This window comes from Corvus cornix, chromosome 2 (genome assembly GCF_000738735.6).
Source record: "Corvus cornix cornix isolate S_Up_H32 chromosome 2, ASM73873v5, whole genome shotgun sequence".
Classification (NCBI taxonomy): Eukaryota; Metazoa; Chordata; class Aves; order Passeriformes; family Corvidae; genus Corvus; species Corvus cornix.
In genome coordinates this window covers 49,041,328-49,065,573 of record NC_046333.1, presented here as the reverse complement: position 1 = coordinate 49,065,573, position 24,246 = coordinate 49,041,328, and the positions used below count along the sequence as shown (strand labels likewise).

Here is a 24,246-nt window from a genome sequence, read left to right as displayed (position 1 = left end):
CCAGAATCAAGATGGAAATAAATATTTTAAAATTAGCACTGAATGATGATTTTTAAAACTCTAAATTCTGTTTGGAGAATTTTCTTCCTGTCTCTCGCTCTTATTTCAATCAAAATATGTTATCTACTTGTTTGGGAATGGGGACATACATTTATGTATATATGTAGATAGATATAGAACATATCTGTTGTACCAATGACATCATAATCAGGTGAAATGCAGTACTATAGTTCTGACATAATCAAATGCAGTTACCAAACTTTTATGTTCAAACACTGAAATGATAAACCAGGTACCACACAAAGTGTACAAATTTTGAAATCTCAGATCAAGGACGGGGTGCATTGTATGGGATCCTGTTATGTATCCTTTCTGATGAGTTCTTCATCCCCTTTAAGATCTTCTGGGCACAGTAGAATATGTAACTCACTGTGCGTTGTTCCATACACAAAACTAATGAAAGTGAAGAAGGATTTTTTACCTAGTTTTTATCTTTGGCAACTGTAGGACAGACACCAGTCTCTAAGGCAATTTAAAAGCAAGTTTTGATAATAATAATGAAGTGTGTCTTGTGTGTACTTGACATGAGCAGGGGCCACTACAGAATCTTTACCACTTACCTCTGTACATTTGTGGTGTGACTCTCAGAGTGTGAATGCTCTTGCTTATTTATGTCTGTGATAGACAGCTAAAAAGAATCAGCAGCTATTGCGAGATTTCTCTTGCTACTGGTGTTGCAGCAGTCTGTAAACAGATGTTTTATATTCAGTACTACATACTTTATATTTAGAACTATTTTGTAGTTTACTGTAACATTATTGTTGATCCTAAATAGAATCTTTTTCTACAATGCAGAGAATTGAACCAGTCTCATGCCACTTGCAGTTGAGACATTGGAAAGGCAGTTGTTCAGTAGATACACCCAGTAGCTAGTTTAGAACAAATCATCAGAAAAACAGAAATGGAAAGGATTTGCTGTGAAAGAGAACTGTGAATATTCCTACCATTCCTGATAGGTTTTTATCTAACCTGCTCCTAGACTTCCAACATGAAGCCCAGCGATTTACATGACACTATTGCATCTGTATGAACTATCAATCTTCATGTGGTATTTTTAATCTAATGTTATGGAAGGGTTATTAATGCCTGACTGTCAGTAGAAAAGCATGTTAGCAGAATTTCTGTAAATGCAACAATCCTGACATTAGCTGTTTCGTCAGTCTTCCTATGTTTGCTTTGTCACTGCATCCATTCAAACCCAGGGTTTCCTAGCAAGTTGCTCTCAATACTCTCATATCGTAAATTACATTAGGGGGATTTTTGCAGTGTTTTCTGGAGCTCTCTACAATCTCCGTAAGATTTTACACCCATAGATCTGTATGTTCCAGTCTACCTTTATGCCTTTACATGTTCCTTTTTCATCTTGCTGCCATTTTATCTGTAGCAAAGTAAGTTGATGAGCTGTTTCTGTTAGGGAAAATACCAGATTTGTAATGTACTTGTGAAAATCTAAGGGGAAGAAGATGAAGTTGACCACTTTCACGTGCATTCATTGAGCAAACATGCATGCGAAGGAACCATTTAGGGCCTGTTCTGACTGTGAGCACTGAGTGGGAGGATTAAGCTCTGATGGGGATCTGGAATGATCTGCTACAGCCTCAGAATTTTTGGAGGATTCCAAGAATTGCATGCAAGCTTTAACAGCTCTGCAACATGTTAACAGCTAGATGAGAGCAGTGGAGAAGCACACCGTAGAGTTCCCTGGATGTTTACTACAGTGGATTGCTATCAGACGGTGTACTGTCAGTTTGGTGTCATCTTAAGAAAAAAAGATAAATGATGAGACAGGACATACTGACTTGTCTGAAATCCCACAGTTCTCTGAGAAGAGTTGTGTGTCCTGAAGTTCACGGTGGCAGACCCACAATACACAGAAATGAGTAACCACAGAGCAGTGCTCCAGATTGAAGCAGAGAAGGCAGTGGAAGATCTACCCACTGCACTGCAGAATCACAGATGCCTTTTTTTGAAACAGCCATGGTGACATTACGATAATCTCAGAGTAGAACTGTCTAGTGTAGACAAAATCATGAGACAAAAAACCTCAGAAATGAGAAGCTGAAGTAATTAATTTAACAAGTGCTTTTCTGACATGAGGATTATCAGATTTATAGGTGTAGTTAGGTACAGGCAGCCCAAAAATTTCTTATATCTTGATGAATGAATATGTATATTCAAAAAAGAGTAACATGGTTTTCCTAAGATAAGTTGAATATAATATTTTATTTTTTAGACATGAATTCAATTTAAAACCCAATTTTTTACAACTGTGCCTAGATAGAATGTGGAAACAAACATCAAGTACCTTATATTGACTGGGATTTGACAAATAAAGTTAATTTCAGGAAGGACAGGACATTTCAATTTCTATGCTTATTCCATGGTCTTAACTGATATCATTTGCTATTGCGCAAAGTGATAGTAGTAGTTTGGAGCTATAGGTACATGTTGCTAAGAAAAGAGACTGCAAAATAAACCATGAAAAGTCTGCAAAACAATTGGGAGATTCATTACAGAGTTGGGCATGAGTCAAACTCATATACAAGGCAAAAAATTCTTTATTCTGAATTTCCTGAGACTATCAGTCCCATTGCACACAAGTCTCATTGAGAACAGCAACATGTTGTTCATCTGATTTGGACAGTGTTCAAAAACTGACCAGGAATTTAGAGGAATTCTCTTTGCTGTAGTTCAAACCCCTTGTGAGACATCAGATTTCTTTGATCTCCTTGATCACTGGGAAAAGGATGAGTATGAAAGTACTAGAGAGGTAAAACAATAGCTGCAATAGTAATTAACAGTGGTGGGTTTTTTTGGGCGGAGTTTTGGTTTGGGGTTTTGGTGGGTTTTTTTGGTGAGTTTTCTTTGGTGGGTTTTTTTTTTGTTGGTTTGGTTTGGTTTGGTTGTTTTGGTTTTTTTTTTTAAATCGGGACAAATTGTCCCTTCTCTGGGATGTCTTAATCTGGATGTTTTTTATTTAATTATGTACAACTGTTAAAATTAAGCATTCTGTGGGGCTGCTTAATAATATAATGAGCAGTCATTAATATCCATTTGATACACTTCTGAGGTAATATTTAATAGAGAATAAAGAATTGCATGTGATGTTATACTGAGTCAAAGGCTATGCTTTTTCTTTTTTCCTTAATTTATTTACATGTCTGAGGAATGTCATCTTGGTAATATTACAATAGGAGGTGAGCCTAATTATTACATGAAGGTTACCTTTTTTTGAGCTGTTTAGAATTAGGAAAGCTGCTGATGCACAATGAGGTATTTATGTTATGTGGAATCAGAGCCACACCTCTCTTGTCTGTCTGTTTTTATGTATCTATGTTTGGTCATTTATCATTTCCCCGACAGATTTATGTAGAAAGCTTCTCATACTCTGCTGCCTGACTACAGATTTTTAGAAGAGAGGAGTATGTGGATCTGGGTGAATAGAATTCCACCACAGTCATTAGTTATATCCAATAAATAATTTTATCAGATAAGAGAAGTCTTATGATATATTCCTTAGTGCTTGGGGAAGAAATAGAGGTAGTGCCCAGCATATGATTTCTTGCATGCAGTATGGCTCATGAACTTGGAAATCATTGTCTCTAGCCTCTACTCAATGACCTTGCCTTCAGAAAGAGGGCCCACAAACATGCAGAGAGAGAGCATTTCTTTCCTGGAAGTGTCTCCTAAGGCTCTCATTCCTCTCTTTCATTGCCAAAGGATGTGGCACTGGGAGATGCTGTCCTCCCCTCCCTTCTCATTTTTTGCCCGGCCCAGCTGCTTCTCTTACATTGACTGTGATGCTCAGCTCAGTTCACCTTCCTCCCTGCTGTTGTGCTGCTTCACTCACAGGCAGCTAGGCACCAGGAGACTCTTCCCTTGCCTCTGCATGTGTCCTACACAGCAGGCATGTCCCTCCTGCTGCCCAACTGGGCAAGTAGAGAGGTTGTACAAACCCCACATTAGACATGTCTTGGAGGAAAATAAGGAAAATTTCTGCATCTGTGTTTTTTTGAGTTTCAGATTTCATTTCTAACTATTAGAACTTGCAAAGAATCTTATCTTCAGGACTTAGCTTGCCAAATTGGTTTTTTTTATTTTTCCTGAAAAAGCTTAGACTGCTGTTATTTTCATTTTGTTAACCAAGTTATTCATATTTATCCTGCCACCTGTTTTGTTGCCATATGTTAGGTGTTTATGAAATGGTTAATACTACATTTAAAAAGCTGGAATTCAGTTAATTTAGTGTGATAATTTTGCAATAATGGTACTTCCCTGAATAATGTCTTCCAAAATGTTATTTATTCTTGTAATAGTTGTTTCATTGTGTGTTGTTTTGTGAACATTAAATGTGTCTTAATTTATTTTCTGATAACAATGTATACATTTCTCTGCCTGTCCCTCAATATCTATAAATTGGCTGGCAGGAATAAAAATCACACAGGTGAAAAATATCATTAAAAAAGAGTATACCTAGTAAGAACTTCTTTTTGGAAGGAGTTTCCAAAGGGGAGATGGGAGTAATTCTCCCAATGGGAGATGACTTTCCATCATCATAGAAAACTCACTGCCAGAGCAGACCATGTAGCCATGGAAAATACAAAGGAAGATTGCTGAAACATTCTTCTTCAGCCTCAGATGACTCCTTCGGTACTATTATAAGCTAGGATTAATTATTTTAAGTACAGAACCTATAATAAGGATTATGGTCTAGTTTACTTTGCATATCCTTTAAATATGTAAATCTTGGTGGTGGTAGCACTTTTTTCTGTGATAGAAACATGTAGTGCCGTATATTTTTAATTTGACAAACTTGAAACAGAGGAGACCTACACAAAAACTATCAAGAGCTGGTAGGATTTGTATGATTATTCCCTGCTTAAAAAAAAAAAAGTTTGAATGAATTAAGAAGCAATTTTTCAAAAGAACACTCAAGAAAAAAGGCACATAAGTTAAAAGCATGGTCTGAGACTGTCTTGAATATCCACTTCAGCTGAATCAAGCACAAGCTCTTTTTCTACCTTATCATATATGTGTGCACACACACACAAACACACACGTGTAAAGTTGCCCTGTTGGTAGTTAAGGGTCATTTAACAGAATGAATGCAATTGAAATGAGGTTCCCCTGAACTAGAATCTGATACGTTCCTGGGATGGTTCTTTTTGATACGTCAGGTTGAATCAATACCAAAGTAAACCTCCTGAGTTTGGTCATTGCTACTCTGGTGTCCTTATATAATCCATAGATGACTTAAATTGAACTTGAAACTCTCCTTCCAAATGAGCTTGGTTTTTACTCTTCTCAAGGCCTTTGTCACACAGGGCTGTGGAAGATCCACCGTGTGGTAAGTAGTACTAATCTAGTGAATAAACAGAATTAGCTTAATCAACCTCCTCTTTCCCCCTCTTAGTTTTCTGGTTTTAAAAGTATTCTGAATAAAAACCTTTCAGCCATATTTCACAGCTCTACTGCTATGTTTTCTTGCAACAAAAACCTAAAATTAATTACCATTCTAAAGACAAAATAGGCAAAAACAATGTCTCCCTAGTCCCACAGTGTCCTCCTTCTGGTAAAGCTTCAGGCCAGCAGATTTCCATGGTGGCCTGTACAACACAAAACCCCACAAAGCTCCTCTGTTTGCCTACAAAAATCTCCTTTCCTGGAATGTGCTCTGTGCTCAGGTACCTCCTGGACAGTATTTCTCCTGCAGCCTCTGCCCTACCCTTGTTTCTACCTTTTCACCCTCTGCCCTATAAAAATCTCCTTTTACTTGAAAACAAATTCCAAGTGATGTGTGACAGCCACAAAAAGAGGCATTTTTTCCACACCGAGCCACAGCATTTTGAACAATGCATGTGTGTAAGAAACAGTACAAATGAATACTTATTTTACTACTGTTAATGATTGATAAAAGCCATCAATCAAAGTTACCAATGCAGTTTTTTAGGTAGTACTTTGTATTCTTTGCTTTTACAAAGTTAAAAAATTGTGAAAGTTCATATTAAACCGTCTCATAGATACTCTATCCCAGCAATTATGGTTATATTTTTAGCTGAATGACTGTTATTATTTCATATAATCAGATAACTTTAATTATATGTGTGGTACATAGCTTATCTCCATGACCACTCTGTACTTAAAACTCTTTTGTCTGCTTTCTTCCCCAATGTAGTTAACACTAGTTGTGGCTAAACAGGCCATCATGGTTGTATATAAATTAGTCTGCAAGCACCAACTTTTCATGTGTGTTTTCTGGTGCTATCCACTTCAGGAAAGCAGGCAGGGAACTCTTTGTTTCCATGAGAGTTAAGTGTTTAATGTCCATTTCTGTGTACTAGCTTCCTCTGCAAGACAAAATGGTATTCCCTCATGTCCATTACTGTTTTCTTAATCTACGTGCTGCTAATACTGCTCTGTTAAATCACAGGTTCTTGTTCACTGCACTCATAGACCCCCAGGGCCAAATGCTGGCTCCTGCTCTGGCTGTATGAGTAGCTTGTAAAATTGTCCCAAACAGTTGCCCAAGGATTGCTTCAGCCTTACACCACTCATTCTCATGCTTACCCTCGCTGATGGATGGCATAGCTTAGGACTGTGTTACACCATAAGGCACTGGTAAGAATATGGTTATCTTCTTCCTGCTGCCAGTTGCAAAGGGATTCTTGTAGGCAGCCAAGACTTAAAGCAGCCCTGATGTTTGTTATTGTAGGAGTTGCCTACACCAGAGATAGCAGAGTTAAAGATGGCACTAAGGCCACTTTAGGGATTAGACCTGTCAGATACACTGTATGGACTGCCTTTTAAATATAAAGAAATTGGGGTTTTATATGACTGTATAAGGATACAAGTGTGTATCTATATATATCTATATATATATCTATGTATATCTATCTATATCTATATATCTGTATCTCAAGGAATATAAATTCTGACACGAGAAACGGATACATTTCTTTATAGTGATATATTACACATTTCTGTATAATTCGCATTCTGAAACGCGCGCACTGAAGCAAAAATAGAACCTTTCCACTAAAAACAAGTGCATGTCCAAGACTGCCTTGTTTAAGCACCGGTAATCTTAAGAGTTAATTGCTAGATAGGTTAAGGAACTTAGGTAGGTAGAAATTAAAAACTTCCCACACCTAACCTTAGGAGCAAGTTGAGCTTCAAGTGTGGAATTCACACCCCCAGTTAGTTACCCGGTCTCCATCTGAAATACACAGAACAGGTGAGGTTGGAAGTGGTCTCAGAATGTCCTTGTATCCTCTTCCCTTGCTCAAATAGAGCTGCCTAGAGCTAGTTGCCTAGGACTATATCCAGATGGCTTTTGTATATCTCCAGGAATGGAGACTCTACAACCTCTCTGGGCAGCCTGTTCTATTGCTCAGTCACCTACACAGTAAAAGGGTTCCTTCATATGAAGCCTCTGCTCTTTCAGTGCCCATTTCCTCTTGAATAGTTGGCATAGATGGCATTGCTCATTCATTCAGGGGTTTACAGCTTAAAATACAAGAAGACCTTCAATTTCTAATAGCAATTAAAGAGTTTTTACATTTGAAGAAAAGCTGAGGAAGAGCTCCAGACCTGTTGTTAGAAACTTAGACTGAAAAGATGTGTCTCAATATCTATTTTATGGACCACATAATCTAAATACAGAGTGGTGTGGTAAACAAATTTACAAACTCATCCCCATGTTCAAGAAGGAATTGAACCTTCTTGAGTCTTCTGCTGCTTCAATAAGTGCTCTTGGAATGCCTGCTGTGGTTTATTGCTATTTTTTGCATGGCAATGGCTTTTCTTGAAGTCAACAAAAAGCCAGATGATTTTACTAGGGTAGTACCAGGCTGAAACTAGTATGCACTGCTTCTCGGTGAGGCTTCTCGCCATACCTGGAGTACCTGACAGGCCAGGTCACTCTTGGTTCTCTTGTAATCAAGGCAGAGCAAGCTCCTCACTGTCATGTGAACAGAAAAGTCATTCACACCTTGCCACAATGACCACATATTGCTCTAGAGAAAAATTGTCTACATCTAGTTTTACCTCCTATATAGAGGTAATGTAATTGAAACACCAGTGGAACTCTGCAATAGATGGTCAATTCCAAGCCCTGGACTATCCACGCATGTTATGGTATTGTCTTGAGTACTTGTCTTGGAAAGGTTCATGGAGAGGCACAGTAGATGCCAAAGCATGATGTAGACCAACAATGTAGCCCCACACACTACAGAACAGGATTAACTCGACCACCAAAGACAAGAAGGTCACAGTAGGATATTGTGCCGATTTGGCCAAATTTAGAAATATATCCTCTGAGAGAAGGCAGGTCACCACCCCTCCCCCACCAGGTTCGGGAAAAATAAATTTTCCTCGAAGGAAAGTGAAGGAGATAAAAACTATTTATTTAACAAACACACAGGAAAAGGAAAATAATGCTAAAGAATAAAATTTCGCTGTGAAGGAAAAATCCTGGGAAAGTGTTAGAGTCCTCCCTTTGGTCTCCTTGGAGCTGGGGCTTGGCCCAGGGCCAGGCCCTCTGTGCTCGGTGGAAAGTCCTCCCGATGTGCTCTGATATTGAAGCAGTCCAGTAGAAAAGGGAGAAAATCCGAAATTCCAGGGAAGAAAAAAAGTTCAACTCTCAGTCTCTCTCTGGAGAACAAGAAGCTGAAACTGGCCAAAAACTGTTCTGGGCGCAGCCAGCTGGGTGCTTCCTCGCTTCCCTGCCGCAGCTGGGGAAAAAACTGCTATGTCTGTGTGACCTTGAACAAGCTGCAAACTGCTTTGAAAAAGTTTTGCTCAGTTTTTCCTTCCCCCTCTCAGGCTCAGTTTAGAGGCATAGAAAGGGACAAGAATTAATTTCTGGGCATAGGGCAGTGATATGGGATACACATCACAAAGTCACCCCAAGACAGATGTACACCTCTGTTCTTTGGAAATCAAGCATCCAACTACCTATTTAGAGTCATGAAAGAAGAGAATACTTCGCTTACTGTGGAAAAAGACTAACATTTTTCTTAGTTTTCATTAAAGGTCCAACTCAGCAGGTTTATCTACAGTCGATCTTCTGTGTAAACTGAGCCTGGGCAGACTTCTCTTCCTTTGTTGTTCAAATATGCACAGATTTTAGAATATCTCTATTCAGGCTTTACTCTTTATCCTCAAATTTAAATAAAGGTAATCACATAATGGCACAGACATGAATCGTTTTTCTAATGTTCATGTCTGTCAGTCAGTTTAATGTTCTGTCTACTTATAAAGGTGTCTATATCCTAGTATAAATAAGGCTCTGTACAAAAACACTTTGAATTTATGTGTGTTGGCTTCATTTTCAACATATTGCTGTATGTTAGTCTTTCTATCTTTAAAGCAGATTTTTGCCTTTCTGTCTACTCTGCTACTGTCTACTGAGCTCACTGTCTGGTATTTAAAAATTTCCTAAATAAAAAAAAAATCATGTTCCATTGTTCTAATGTATGCTATATTCATGCAAAGTTTGAAAGTAGGAGAAATTAAGTGTTTTATCAATTGCACAAAAGTTGCTGATAATTCTGTATGGTAACTAGTTTTCAGTGTTTGGTATAATTCAACTGTATATTTTACCATCAGTGTAACATATGCACTTTTTTTTTAAAAAGAAAATTTCCCATGTGAATACTGAACTTTTTGTGATGTAAAAACTCATGAAAAGTGGTCACGACCCTGTTGTGAATATCCTATGTCCTGGTGGAGAACTGTAATAATTAAGCTCTGATTTCAGAAATTACCTAGATGTAATAAAACAGGGTTTCCAAAGAGTCTCGTCAAAGTAAGGGAACAGAAGAGAAGCCTATACTGTAACTGTCATGTTGTCAAAAACAGCAGTGCTGATATTTTCTGTCTCTATATTGCCCCATGAAATCCTCCTAGAAATAATCATCTTAATTATATTGATCTTTTGGGAATACTGATAAAGGTAGATGATAATGAGCTGTTAGCTGAGCAGGGGCAGCTGTAAGCCTTTCATGGACTTTTTCCAAATTCTTAAAAGTATCGAGAGAACAAAATACAGGTAGCATCATGCTCTTTCTCTAGTAATACCCTCTTTCCTGAGTCTTTTTTCACCTCATTATCACAACATTCATCAGCATAAATATACTTTGTTTTTTCATAAATGCTACAAAAGAGTTCTTTGCCAAATTCTTTTCTAAGTCATATTTTGTGTGAGAAGGAAATGTTAAAATACCCTCAGAGGGATAGAGAATACAGTTTTAGCTGAGAGTCTAAAGCTGGTTTAGTTCTGCAAATTAGTGAAGTCCACAATGCCTTTTTTTTTTTTTTTTTTTTCCTGGTGTGCTTGATCTATAGGCGATTTATATCCCATCTCCAGGAATACCTACCTGAATATGAACATGTATAATTTTTGTACCTTTAATTGTTGGGTTGTTGTATTTTGTTTGTTTGGGTTTGATTTTTTAATGTGGACAGTTAATGCAAAATAAGTCATGATGTCAAATCCCTCAGATTCTTTAAATGGTGGCCAGAAGAACCACTGTTACAGATGCACTCCCTTGGTATTGTAATTTAAGTTTACTCTGATAGAACTTTGGCCATGCTCCACAAAACTTTGCAGCTGTCTGCTTGGATTACATCTGGCAGCAAATTAAATACTACAACCTGGTAGTTTTGTTTATAAATTAATGCCAGTGAAGCAACACAGGTAGACAATTTCACTGGTGCACACAAAACACACATTCATATGATTGTAAATAAACAGATTCCACAGGAACCAATGTAAATATTAGCTGCCATGTTCTTCTGTATTTACACCAATCTGAATGAAAGTTTAATGTTTCTTTAGTAAAAGTTTTTATGTTTCTTTCAGGTTAGAGAAGGCTGAAACATTTACATTTATCAAGTTCTAGTATATCAAACTGGAATACTTTAATACTGATTATTAAAATACAGAATTTATTCTTTTTCTTCCTATCTCCTCTTCTTTGAAAATACAATGCTTGGTTGGTCGTGCAGCCATACATACACACCAAGTGTTTGTGTGAAGCTGTGTGAAAATGCAAGTTGGGCCAATATCTCATGTACAGATTTTAATTTCTTATTTTTATGTATGTGGTAATTGTCATTAATTTGATGGCCAATATATAGCTGAATAGAAGGACCATCTTGGGTAGCTGAAATAAAGAGGAAATACAATGAAGCAGTGTTGTTTCTCCTGAATCTAACTCTGGTAAGAGAAATTTGGAACGATACACAACCTTATGAGACACTGCTTCTTGAATATATAGTCTGACTTTCTGAATAGAGCTACCTTGCCAGCAGTTCTACATTTTCTCTTTACCATACCCACTAGAAGGATGGAAAGTCCATTTTTCTTTTAACTTCAGTGACTCCAGAGGCAAAAAATTCTTTGGTCATCACTGATCATAGTGCTGTACTTTATGAAATTTATATACAGTTCCAGAAAGTGTGTTAGAAATTGACTTCAGGGAATCTATTAACTTGCAAGCATGGCAGGTTCCCAAGTATAATTTATGGCTGGCAGAAATATGGGATATTCATTGTCATCCTTTTTCTACTGTTAGAAATTATGTGTGTGTGGGTCTGAATTTATCATTTAGTCCATACAGAGGTAAGGTCAACAATGGCTAACCATGTCAAATGTATACCTCAAACTACTTTTATTTTGAAGCATCTCAAATTGGAGCAAATTAAGATTACATGATCTTAGATGACCTTCTTTTAAAATGTGAATTCTAAACAGCAGAATTGATAACAGGGCTTTCTCATCCTGCCTTTTTCCTTCTCTTTAGATCATGTTGCGTGTGTATGTATGTATGTGCATGTGTGTATTTATATAAGTTTATATGCCACTGTTCTCAACTGTATTATTTCTGGCAGTACTATGAAAGGGTGATTGGATAGAAAAATTTCTGAAGAGCCTCTAATAGATTTCAATCCCATCTGCCTGCTGCTCTGTTTTGCTCTGAGTAAAGTATTTTTTTAAGCTGATAATTGAAAACCTATCTTGCTCTTACAGAATGGCTTTGCTGTTGTAAGGCCCCCAGGCCATCATGCTGAAGAATCAACAGCCATGTAAGTACCAGGGAATATTGCCCATCTTGGAGCACTAAGGTTACTGGCAATCACCTGCATTGTGCATGTCTCTGAAGAACTGTAATTGTTAGCAGATGACTGAAAAGGCTTTCTAGGTACTCCCAGAAGCAGATTTATGGCCTCAGAGATCATATAGCATTTTTTAAAATGCTCTGAACATTATTTATAGCTGTTTTCCTGACTGATTTGCTTTCTTATTTCTGTTCTTCTCTATTCCACAGGGGGTTCTGCTTTTTTAATTCGATTGCAATTACTGCCAAATACTTGAGAGACAAGCTAAATATAGGCAAGATATTGATTGTAGATCTGGTATGTATTCCTGGCAAGCATCACACTTGAAGTGCATCTAGGTAAAAGACAATGAATTTGTATTTATATGTCAGACTTTTTTGCTTTTAATACCTACAAGCAATAAAGGTGTGCATTTCCTCTGATTTTGGGAACTCATTAAAGCCAGGATGGCAGTACTGAAGCTATAAACATCTATGTTTCACTTTAATGGTGTTAACTGCAATTTAATGAGAAGAAGGCACAGATCAGGGCAACTTTTATGGTCCTTAAATGAATTGATACTTCCACTGTTAAAATAACCCTACAGAACCCAAATTTACGTTTCCCTACAGAATAGAAACTTTAAGTCGTCAGATATTCTTTAAAGAATGTTATTGCATTGGTAACAAAATTTCCCCAGTTCACAATGATTCGACTTGTTGTGTAACTTTGATATTATTAAACAGATCGACAGGTCATTCTCTCCAAGAAGTTTTCTAGTTATGTGTGCCAGGTTTTGGTGGTTCCCTGAAGGAAAGACATGTGATTAAAAATCCACTTCATTGGATTAGTCTTGTATTTTAATAGAAGGCATTCTTACACAATACTTAAGACATTTAACAAATGGATTATTTAAATGCAGATGACATTTGGCATGTTGGCTATATTATTTTCATGAATAATGAATTGGAGCTCTGCCTTGCACTTAAAGGATCAGCCCAATGCACAGCCCAAGGAAAGTTGAATGCTGATTTATGAGCACCATTTTTGTTTTCCTACAGTTCATGACTAGGTGTAATAGGGTGTCTGACAAAGCATAGACAGGAAATGAACCCTGGCATCAAAACCTAACCTGTTACATCTGCACTTAATTAATTTTTGCAGGTGATAAAAGATTTAAAGACGAAATATGTTAAAGGGTTTTTGAAGTGCAGGGCTTAATAGTCTAAATCTTGTTCATATCTGCACTCATAATTAAATCTTATTGTGGAGTCATGGCCTTACCATCTAGCACTTTTGTTCAGTTAAACATGCGTACTGACTGTTGAAGAGAAGCAGAGAAAGGGGGAGTGTGGGAGAAGCAATGGCAAGTGAAAAATGAGTGGTAGAGAAATATATGGGTAGGTTAAATATTCTTAGAATGTTTTTCAAATATTTCTCAGATTGTTCTTCTGTCATTTAGAAACATAATTATAAACTGCCAGAAACTATTATTTTTGAAAAATTCACTTCTACTGTATGTTATGTCTGTTTGCTGACTTGAATCTTTCAGTTCATTGCTGTAAATTCTGGCCAAAAGTGAACTCTCTTTATTCTCATTTTTTTTAATAGGAAAAACCTACTCAAAGTTCCTGAATGTTTTAAAGTTTTTTTGTCTGTAAATGTTACATTTGCCTTGTTGGAAAAATACTTCCCTTTGATGTACTTAGCCAATAAGCACTTAGAAATTCAGCTTCAGTTTCTCAAGGCAAGGTTAAATGTGCAAATCATTATCTGTGCAAATGATTACCTGTGAAGCTGCCTATCCTTATCCAGGCAAGTAGATAGGGAATTTTCAGCCTTTCTCCAACTGTCCCATTGACCAGAATAACTCAGCTGGTGAAAAGGAAGAAATATGTGGCTGACATAGAGTATTTCATTTCTGGAGCAGTTGCAGTCCAGTCCCTAGTCTGCTCCATGGGCAGAGCAATGATGTACAAAAATTCATATGGAAAATCTCTTATGCATGCAAACTATGGATAAATCACAGGCCAAACTGAATGAATGAACTAGTTAATAGTGATGTCTTTATTCCCACCAACAGAGTTTGGAGCATCTGAAGGAAAGAATGGAATTACAGATGTTAGACTTGAAATTAACCTTTAAGACTATATTTTGATAGTGACTAGCACAGCAGGACCCCATGCAAGTTGGCAGCTATACATGTTACTCCAATATAAATATTAAAAAGTAATATCCAATCCCACACACTAAAGTGTATTCTAGTTACAAATTAAGTATAGTCTTCATAGCTGCTACATGTCTTCATGTATCTTCCCTTCATCTGTTTCTACACTGAAATAAAAGACCTATCTGACAGGGTTTTTTTCCTCATTCCACCATTTGGAAAAATCTCAGGTTTTGAACTGACTTATATACCGTGAATACATTTGATCTAAGCACAGAATATGAACTCATTTCCCACATGCTAACATCACAGTCTTAAAGAACACATTCCTTTGTCTAATCAGAGAAGTTACTGCTCTTCAAAACAGAGCCTTTAGTGGAATTAAAGTTTAGGCAGCAAAGTTAGCTTTGAGATTTGAATAATGAAAAAAAATAAAGAAAAAAAGATCTCTCTATGCCCATTTAACATTTTTTCTTCTCTTTTGGAAACTGTTACAGCAAGAATATATCTAAAGCCCCAAATATGTATGGAAAAGAAAGACTAATTAAAATAACAAAATGAAGTCCTACTGTGTCCCTGCAGATCCATCTATGTGCCCAGCATAGCTTGTCAGGCTGTTGAAATCCTCATTCCAAGATCACCCATACTTGCATTTATGCTAGCAGGATTTGAGTCTGTTTTGGAGTAAACCAATTAATTCTGTCTCAGCTGAAGAGTGAATGGGATTCTGGGATTAGTCTGCATGCCAGATTTTACTTCATTTGCCAGTCAGAACCATCTAACACTACACTATCTGCCTTGAAATCTCCAACACTCTCATACCAGTGTGTTCTCCTTTGCATGTCTGTGTTACATTTAACCTTGGCATTAAGTCACAGTTGGGCTGTAACTCCATCCTCATGCTGTTTCAAGTACTTTCAACATAGAAAAGAAAAGAAACTCTTATAATATTACCCTACAGAGGTCCCAGAGGAGGTCCAAGTCAAGCACAATGCAGTACAAGTAGGACTCAATCGATGTAGAGAGTTCTGAACAATGTGGGTGAAACTCATGAGCTGCATCAGCTGGCAAGGAGGGCAAGCAATGGTCAGTGCTTGCTGTGCTATCGGCAGTGCACACCTTGAGGTACAACTTGAGCCTTCCTGGAGTCTAGGCATTTTGAGGAAAATGTGACCTTTGGACACTATTTGAGGAAAATGTGACCTTTAGTGTCCTCTTGGACACTAAATTTGATTTAGACCTCATATTGTTTATAAAATAAATATGGACTGGGTGACAGTGACAGTGTTACCATTCAGTGTACTTTGTGTGTCCCCCTTAATTCTCTAAATCAGAAATTTCAAAGGGAGGGCTTTTTTTTTACTTTTCTTTTACTGAAAGGCAAGTGGATTTTTCATTTTCACTTGTAAAATTCTTGTGGGTCTAACCACACAGAATAGTAGTGAAAACAAACTAAAAAAAAGGAAAAGTCTGCATCATCAGCCTTTGTTATAGATATACTGTCAGCATTTCTTTGTCAGCATTTTATTTAATGACAGAATTTTATTCACTGTCATTATATAATGTTTGAAATATGGAGACTGGCCAAGGTCACTCCTTGATTGTGGAAGGCACCATCCTATCTGCCAGATGATTTAATAGCTAATGAGATCATATTGCTATGTCTTCAACTGTTGCCGTCATGATTTTGCAAAAATGAAGTATGAAGTCCTTTCCGCATCTGGCATCTCTTTTGATGTGGATCTAACTGCTGAGGGACTGAACTGAACTGAATGTTTCAAGAAAGCCAATTTACTCAGCTGGTCGCAGAGCCTTTGACCTCAATAGTGGAACTTGGCAAATCAATGAATACTCTTATGTTTAGTGTTCTGTCAAGAATTGTGAAAAAGCTCTGTAAACCATAGATCCTTCTGCAAAATACTAGTTTGTAGTTTAAACATTAGTCTTTCTTCAGAGGCCAATGAGGCTAGTTAATTAAGCCTGAGGGGTTATGAACTGTTGGCAGTTAATAAGTCATAAAATTCCGCCATAAAACAGGATGCTAGATTCCATCACTGAGGCAAGGAGTACAAAGAGCCGGTGTATAAATATCTAATTGTACAAAAGGACTGGGATTTCTCAATGACTGCTCATCTGGAGTCTCCAGGGCACGCTCACTATGGTTTCCTGATTTTTAGAAGCCAGTTTAAAAAATGAGTGCATTAAAGAGTAATTTGCCTGAAAGTTCAGGAAGTATGGGGTGGTGAAGGGAGGGGGAAAGTGAAAGACAAAAGGAGGGCAAGGGAGAGGGAGAGAAACAGAGAGAGAGAGAGAGGAGGGGGGTGTAAAAGAAAGCAGAACTGAGCTCTCTACACTGAGTTGGACATTATTACATTTGTCATCTGTTTTCTTTCTCCTTTAGGATGTTCACCATGGCAACGGTACACAGCAGGCTTTTTATGCTGACCCCAGCATCCTGTATGTTTCCCTCCATCGCTATGATGAAGGCAACTTCTTCCCCGGCAGTGGAGCCCCAAATGAGGTTAGGTTTATTTCTTTAGAGCCCCATTTTTATTTGTATCTTTCAGGTAATTGCGTTGCATGATTACCCCTAATTTTCTTGTCCTTCTCTGGTTCTTTAAATTACACCAGATTACCAAATTGTCCACTGGGAGCAGGGGACCAGTGGAGAACAAGTGCATAACCCAGAGCAGTCCTTGTCAAACAAGGCTGATCTGACACGTTGTTTGATGTTTGTTTCTAAAGCACATTTGAGAATTTTTTTTCTCCCCTTTCCCTCTCTCTTTTCCTCTTCCTTTTTCCTCTTTTTCACTCCTTTTGGCATTTTATTTCTATTTTTTCAGGTTGGAAGTGGCCCTGGTGAAGGGTATAACATAAATATTGCTTGGACAGGTGGCTTGGATCCTCCTATGGGTGATGTTGAGTATCTCACAGCATTCAGGTTGGTACCAATTAGAGTTTTGAAAACTGTTTATAGAACAAAAGCACATGAATAAGAGCTAATGTAATATTGAAAGTCAGGAGAATTATCCATGGTGAAACCAACTTAATCCTGGTATCCCAGTATCTGAGAGTTTAGTAAATTTTAAAAATGGGTAATTTAATTGTTGTGATGATCCATGCAGAATCAACAAAAAAAATTTTTAATTATTTAATTGGTCACTACTGTTTTCATTATTATGCCATGCCAGTAAAATTACTTTGAGCTTGCTTACTTCTCTACGTATAAAATTTAAATGTAAGTATATATACCAGGCAGAAGAAAATTACTGTTCCTGTTCATTTTGGTTGCAGTTACATGCCAACAGAGCAGACAGAAAGCAGTATAAAGTATGGTCCAAATCCAGTGTTCCTCATTCACTTAAAAGACTCATTATGATGCTCACAGATCTGACCATTAGGTTTTTTTCTACAAATTGCAGTAAACTGTTATTTAATTAAAAGTAAATAATTTTGAAATACTGCAATAAGAATGACAGGAAATGTTGCATGCTCTATTTCTCTTTGCTCCCTCATAATGAATATTCTCAATAGCTCATTCATAAATGAAATTTTATTCCTTCATAGGTGATGCATCATAATCTATTTAGTCTTATTTCCATGGGACCAGAGGAGATAAGAACGGTATAAAACACTATCTTTTAGAGTTTCAGTGTCCTGTCTTACATACACCATTTCCTTTCACTGTAAAGAAGTCCAGTGGAAGGGTTTAGTGAAGTTTAGGGAAGGTGAAGGGTTCATCTTTCAAGTTTGGGCAAATGCTACACCTTTGAAAAGGGGTTTAATTTAGAGGAGAATGATATGCAAGAAAGGCAATGGGGAAACCAACATGTATCTCTAATCTCTTTCAAGACATTTAGTTTGAAGTAGTGCAATTACCTTATACAGTTTTTGACTATATTCTATTGAAAATACACCACAAAATCCCACAAAACTCTTGTTTGTTGGTGTTTTTGTGTGTGTGTTTTTTGGATTTTTTTCCAAAGAACTTCTGTGCAGCCCATGAAATAATATGCGGAGTTTCTGATAAACACCACCTGAAATCAGAGTCTAAGCCCTAGTCAGAGAAATAGCCTTAGATATTCACAATAAACCACTGTTATTGTGGAAAAGGTTGTAATTTTATTTGCATTTGTCTGTATTCAAAAAGTGTCTGAACAAATGGTAAGTGGCAGGCTCCAAATTTTCTACACTCAGTAGTGCCTCAAGCTCTTTCCAAGATGTTTCCTCTACTTTTGTGAGATTTTTACATGAGTTAAGGAACTGGATGGCTCAAATCACTGGTATTAGTGTCTGATATTAATATATCTGGTATTTCCACCCCAACATTCTTGGTTTGGATCCAAACCGTCCCACTAATGGTATAGGTAATGTGGCCATCTAATGATGCAGAGAATGGTGGTCCCAGTTTATTCAACAGAAGACTCACATACTGAGCCTGTAACTGGTACCCCTGCTATCCTGATGACAAATACCTGGGCTTAATAGTGCATTTACAAATATGTGCTTCACAGTTCTATTTTAAGGCACACTAGTGAATTGTTGGGAGCAGCTAGTATTGCTGCTATGCCTATTACTCTGCTTTAGAGTTAGAGGGAATTTCAGTCTCTGTTCCTAAGCAAAGGAGCACTATTCAGGAAAATAAAATTCATGTAACTTACTACACTGACTAATCATATGCAGATGTAAATGTAACTGTATTTTTTTTAAGGCAAATAAATTCAATTTTCAGTTTAAAATCTCCTTTTGAAAAATTTCTGATGGTAAAAATTTAATGTTGCTATTTGAAATACATCCATTTAACTTTGTGACTAATGTTGTAATGAATGTGAATGTTTTTGTCCAAGCAGCAACAGGAAATGTTTCCCTACACTCTCAGCCCCTTTTGACCTGATCACAGTCGTTGTGCCCTCTGTAGGTCGTGCTGACATGGATTTAGTATGACTGGTACGACAGTTTTGAATGGGGATCATTGAAGCAAACAGCATGGAACTTTGAAGGGTGGATACAAAAAGCTGTGAATTACTTAGGATAGACCAGGTAGCTGTTTTCTGTAGATCTGGTCTGAGTGGTAGGTAAATTTACAGCTCCTAGTAAAGAGACACTTTATCCATGGCCAGAATCTACCCTTGCTATTATCCAAAATGTCACACATGATGTAGCCTAAGTCCTCTGTTTGGCCAGAACAGAATTGTGAGACAGTAGACTGGCAAGAGAGATCCACAGTCCAGAAAATCAATAGAAAAGTTGACAGGCTCTCCCAACAAGTCAGCTGTTGTTCTGGAGTTTCTGTCTGCAACAAGTCAGTTTTTAAGAAAATAAGTGAGTTTCAGAGATAGAAAAATGTTATTTGGTTTTTTATATTAGATTACATGCTTTTATAGACAGACCTACAGAGAAGACCCAAACTAAGGTGTGGAGAAAATTTTGAACATCTTCAATCTTGTGAGAAAAATAAGGGACAAATGGAGAGATTATCTCTTTATACCTACCAGTAGACAGAGAGGTTGGGCAGTATTCAGACCCTAGTGAAGGCAGGAGTGGATACTGGTGAAGGTCCTCTCCACCACGACCAAGGTGTGAGTAAGTTTGCAGGTGGGTGGAGCCTGTTTGGAGAGAAGCCAAGGCTTTCTGCTTACTGGCTGGCACCAGAGTCTGATCCTTTGAGATCTTAGGAACTGAGAAATTTGCATTAAAATAATCTAAAACTCTCCACGGGGTGCACACAGCTTTCACTTTCTCACCGGCAGAGCCCTAATTTCATCCTAGAATTGCACCAAGCATGTATTTGAAGTGTCAGCAGCCTTGACACTAGGTAGCTCGTTATTGCCTGATTGACTGTCAAATTTCACAGCAGAGATCTTTCTGAATGATAATGTCCACAGAAGAAGAGACCAAGGCTTTTTTTTCTGTCTCTAGAGCTTAGCTCATAACCAGGTATTATATATGATGATGTACTTGATATCAGGTACATTGTTTTTAGGTCAGAATATATTTGTAGAAGCATTTACACACACACACACACACACATACATATATACATGCAGGTAGCAGAATACTAGTTATTTTCCACTCCATAAATAACCAGATAAATCTATTTTATGTAAATCTATTTTATGTAAATCTTTTTAGGATTGAATAATGTTCCACCTCACTTTTCCTCCAAACTGTTAGAGAAAATATTTCTGTTTCTTCAGGAAAAAACAACTTTCATGTGTAAAAATGCAGAAAAATTTGGAAGCATAACAGAGTAATCACTTCAAAGGCATGATTAGTGAGTGGCTGCACTGAAACTATAGTGGGAAACAGGAAAAATTACTGTGCTGGTTTGTGTCTGCCATTTTGATTTCAGTGATACAGGAAGAGTTTATTGTAGTTTTGAACTAACTCTTTCTATTGCAAAATCAAATTTAAGTGTCTGTAGCCAACTTGAAGATGAAGACTGCTCATTCATTTATAAAAGAATATGTTTTCATTTCTTTCTTATTTCTACTAAGAAAATAAGTTTGCTCATGTTAACTACAAGGAGGTAATAGCAAATGTAGGAGAGAAAAGTTTCTGTAGAATGGAAAATAATTGCAGTAATCAAATCACTATACCATTTAATTTTGCCAGAAAAGTGTTGTTTGATGTTTACCATGGTTAAGGAAGTGGCCTAGATACAAAAATCCTTGAAATAATGACATTTTTCTAAAGGGCAGGCATCTCTTCTTTCCTCCTAAGATAACAAAAATGCACATCTCTTTTCCATTATTTTCAAGGTCTGAAGTATCCCTCTAGAGAATTTGTTTCATCATTTACTTCCACCTATTCAGGTTAAATTTGCTTTAATCTCTTTGAAAGCAAAAGGAGATGGTGGCTGTTTTCTAAGAGGATGATTTTACACTCGGGTTTATGAGGATGTAATCCACTCTCTTCTGCCAACAGTTCTAGAAAAAAAAATTAGAGCAATGGTTGACTAGTAATGTTCAAATAATTATTTTCGTAAGCTCCACATTACACCAGATGTGCTCAGTAAAGCAGACAGCAGAAAGAGGCTCAGGTCTGTGTTGTACATGCACATATGTCTATGGGTGTACTTGGAGTTTGCAGGGGACAGGAGAGATGTGTTTCTGTAGAGTGGCATACAGAAGATGCAGGAGGCAGTGGAAACAAATGAGAGTGTTCAGAAGAGTGAAGGAGAAGCAAGAGACAGAAGGAAACTGGGCTGTGCCTTCCAACTGCTTTGTGCAGCTTCTATTCAACAAAAGAGTTGTAAATTTAGCTTAACCAGCCAGTATGCTCTGGCTGCTTTGCACTACTCCAGAGTAGCATAAAACAGCCACAGCATATTAATGAACCTGTCCATAAAAGCTTGCATAAAATGAAACCTATATGTGTGTGTGATTCTTGGAATGATTAGAAAGAGCTCATGATAATATTATCTTTTAGCAGTCACATGTTTGATTTTAATTTAAGAAGGGGAGCAAATTCAAAAGAAATAGGTGGCAATAAGGCAGAGCTAAGGATGAACTATATCCATGATTTAATTTAAAATATAGCACATTTGTAATTACCCTGAAATATAATTTAAAATGAAGTTCAAAATTAAAATCATGCTTGAAATTACATGTGTTAAAATGTGAAAATGAAAAATACCAAAGGTGTGCAGAAAATCATCCTGTCTTGCAGTTCTTAGTGCTTGTTTTGGGAGAAAATAAATATGTTTAAAACTGTCTGTACTCTAGTCTGTGCTCAAAAATATTAACAAAATATATTCATTGTCATCTTGTGGCCATATAGGGCATAGTTAAGTTCATTTGAAACATTGTATTGACGTATAATCTTTGGTTTTTTCCGTAGTTTTGCATTTCCAGATCTGATGACATTTTATTTTGACATTTCAAATGAAAAACTTTGTAAATGTACTTTTGAGGTTTTCATATATATTGTCCTTGTTAACCCTGTTTCAGCATAGGTATTGACTGTAAATTTTCTTTCCTATTTATGTTAGAATTTAATACATAAACTCTAAGAACATGATATTGCTATATTTGCCTTATACTTTTTTAATAGAAGTATACATAGCTTGTATTTTTATTTATTAATTTAATTTTCTTGTAAATTTTACTTTTAAAACTTTTTGTTCACTAAGGAATTTGAGATAACTTTAAGAAGTTTCATGTATCCTGTTGGTATTGAATTTCATGGCCTTAAGTATGTGTGTCTCAAAAACAAAAATTCTTTGTTTTAGCTCAAATCACTAGTCTTCCACTTTCATTAAATGTCCATTTGTTTATGTACCGCATGTGTAGATGAAACCCACATTCTTGCCTATCCACATTTATTATTTTAAATACATTTGTATGATCTGTGTCATGTCCTTTGCTATTTTTTTCTCTCAAAATACAATATTTCTGGTCTTTTTCAATCTCTCTTCATTTGGAAATGTATCCAGTTGCCAAATCACTTTAATTGCTCATTGCTGAGGCTTGGCTATTTTCTGGAAATGAGCTCAATACACCACATGAGGGCGAACCATCGATTTATATTATTTTGAATATTATTATGTCTGTCTTTGGCATCACTGCTCTGCAATGTTGTATAACTCTCTGAGTAGAAACCTTTTTTTCTGATAAACATAACAAAAGAATGTAGAAGACAAAAATCAACGTTTTTTCCTAGCTGTACCTAACTATTTAAAGTGAGTAATGGTACAATGCTGTATTGTGATGTTTAATGAATTCCACCAAGAGTAGTGTTTGAGTATAAAGTTCTTTAAACAATGATTCCTAATGCCCATAACTTAATGCTATTAATTTTTTATGACTGTGATATCCAGAGGGTGCTGCTGAGGTGATCTCATACTAGATGAGGTCTAAAAAGTATGATAAGACTAAGTTTCTGATTCAAATGTTTGATAATGTTTGATATCTCTTCAAAGAGATAAAAGGAAAAAAGTATGGGAGGGGTTAAAAACCCCCCGAGTTAGTTACTCAGCCTCATGAGTCAATAAAAGAACTAGAAGTAGACTCCAGTAACATCTTCAGAACTTTAATCTATTGTGCTATCAGTGAAGTCTATTCACAATAGCCTCAGACTAGCCAAATGCCATGCTGATCCTTACTAATGGAAACTAATTATTTATTTCTCAGTATATTGCTTTGTAATAACTGCTAAAAGTTATCTCAACCATAGTTAATTCTCTTGTCTATTTGTTGACAGGAAAACATTCAGCATTTCACCATGTATACAGGAAGGTAGAATTTCTGAGTCATGTATGACAGGCAGACAATGATTTACCCAAATGGAGGTGGACATTATTTAGACTGCTGGTTATCCACAGTCCTTCTGCATTGTCAAGGGCAATGCATTTAGGAAGAAAAATATGGCTGAAGAGAACACAGTCATGGAAGCTCTGGGAAATCTAAACAGTAGTTTGTGTATGGATATATATATAGTTTGCTTTCAGGTGCCCATAGCATTCTGCAGTTATAAGTTACAGTTTCAATCAGTTTTTAATTTCTGACCTTGTCACTTCTACCCGGTATCATTAAAAGATGCGCATTTCAACCAGAGATGTCTCTCTTTCCCCTTCTGCCATAGAAAATGTTTTAGGAGAATTCAAATAAAGATGAACGAAACAGCTGTAGAAAGATAACTTAGGATTGCCTGAGCAGTTTCTTTTGAAGAAGTTTGAAGAAGGTAGAAGTCTGCTTGGAATAATTTTTAAATCTGCTTTGAGTATAAGTTTCATATGTGAACATTCAATAGCCCTGATGATTTGTGACTTTAGAATATTTTTTTGAGTGTGGTAAGCAAGGTTTTGTAATAATGGTAAATTTTAATTCCTTTTTTTTTTCTTGACAAATGTTTTGAAGATTGAGTCCTTAGGAAATGGAGAAGCAGAGTTAAAAGCATTTAAAACAGTGGTATAA

General features: G+C 36.7%; 1 protein-coding gene across 14 annotated transcripts in view; it reads left to right on the top strand.

Moving 5' to 3' along the window:
• Nucleotides 1-24,246, top strand: part of HDAC9 (histone deacetylase 9) — a 462,548-nt gene that overhangs the window by 347,427 nt on the left and 90,875 nt on the right. For all 14 annotated transcript variants that reach the window (XM_039550208.1, XM_039550200.1, XM_039550207.1 and 11 more), the window contains 4 exons: nucleotides 12,095-12,150; nucleotides 12,393-12,480; nucleotides 16,731-16,850; nucleotides 17,173-17,270. In XM_039550208.1, the coding sequence (XP_039406142.1) occupies nucleotides 12,095-12,150; nucleotides 12,393-12,480; nucleotides 16,731-16,850; nucleotides 17,173-17,270 (362 nt within the window). The remainder of the gene's footprint in view (nucleotides 1-12,094; nucleotides 12,151-12,392; nucleotides 12,481-16,730; nucleotides 16,851-17,172; nucleotides 17,271-24,246) is intronic.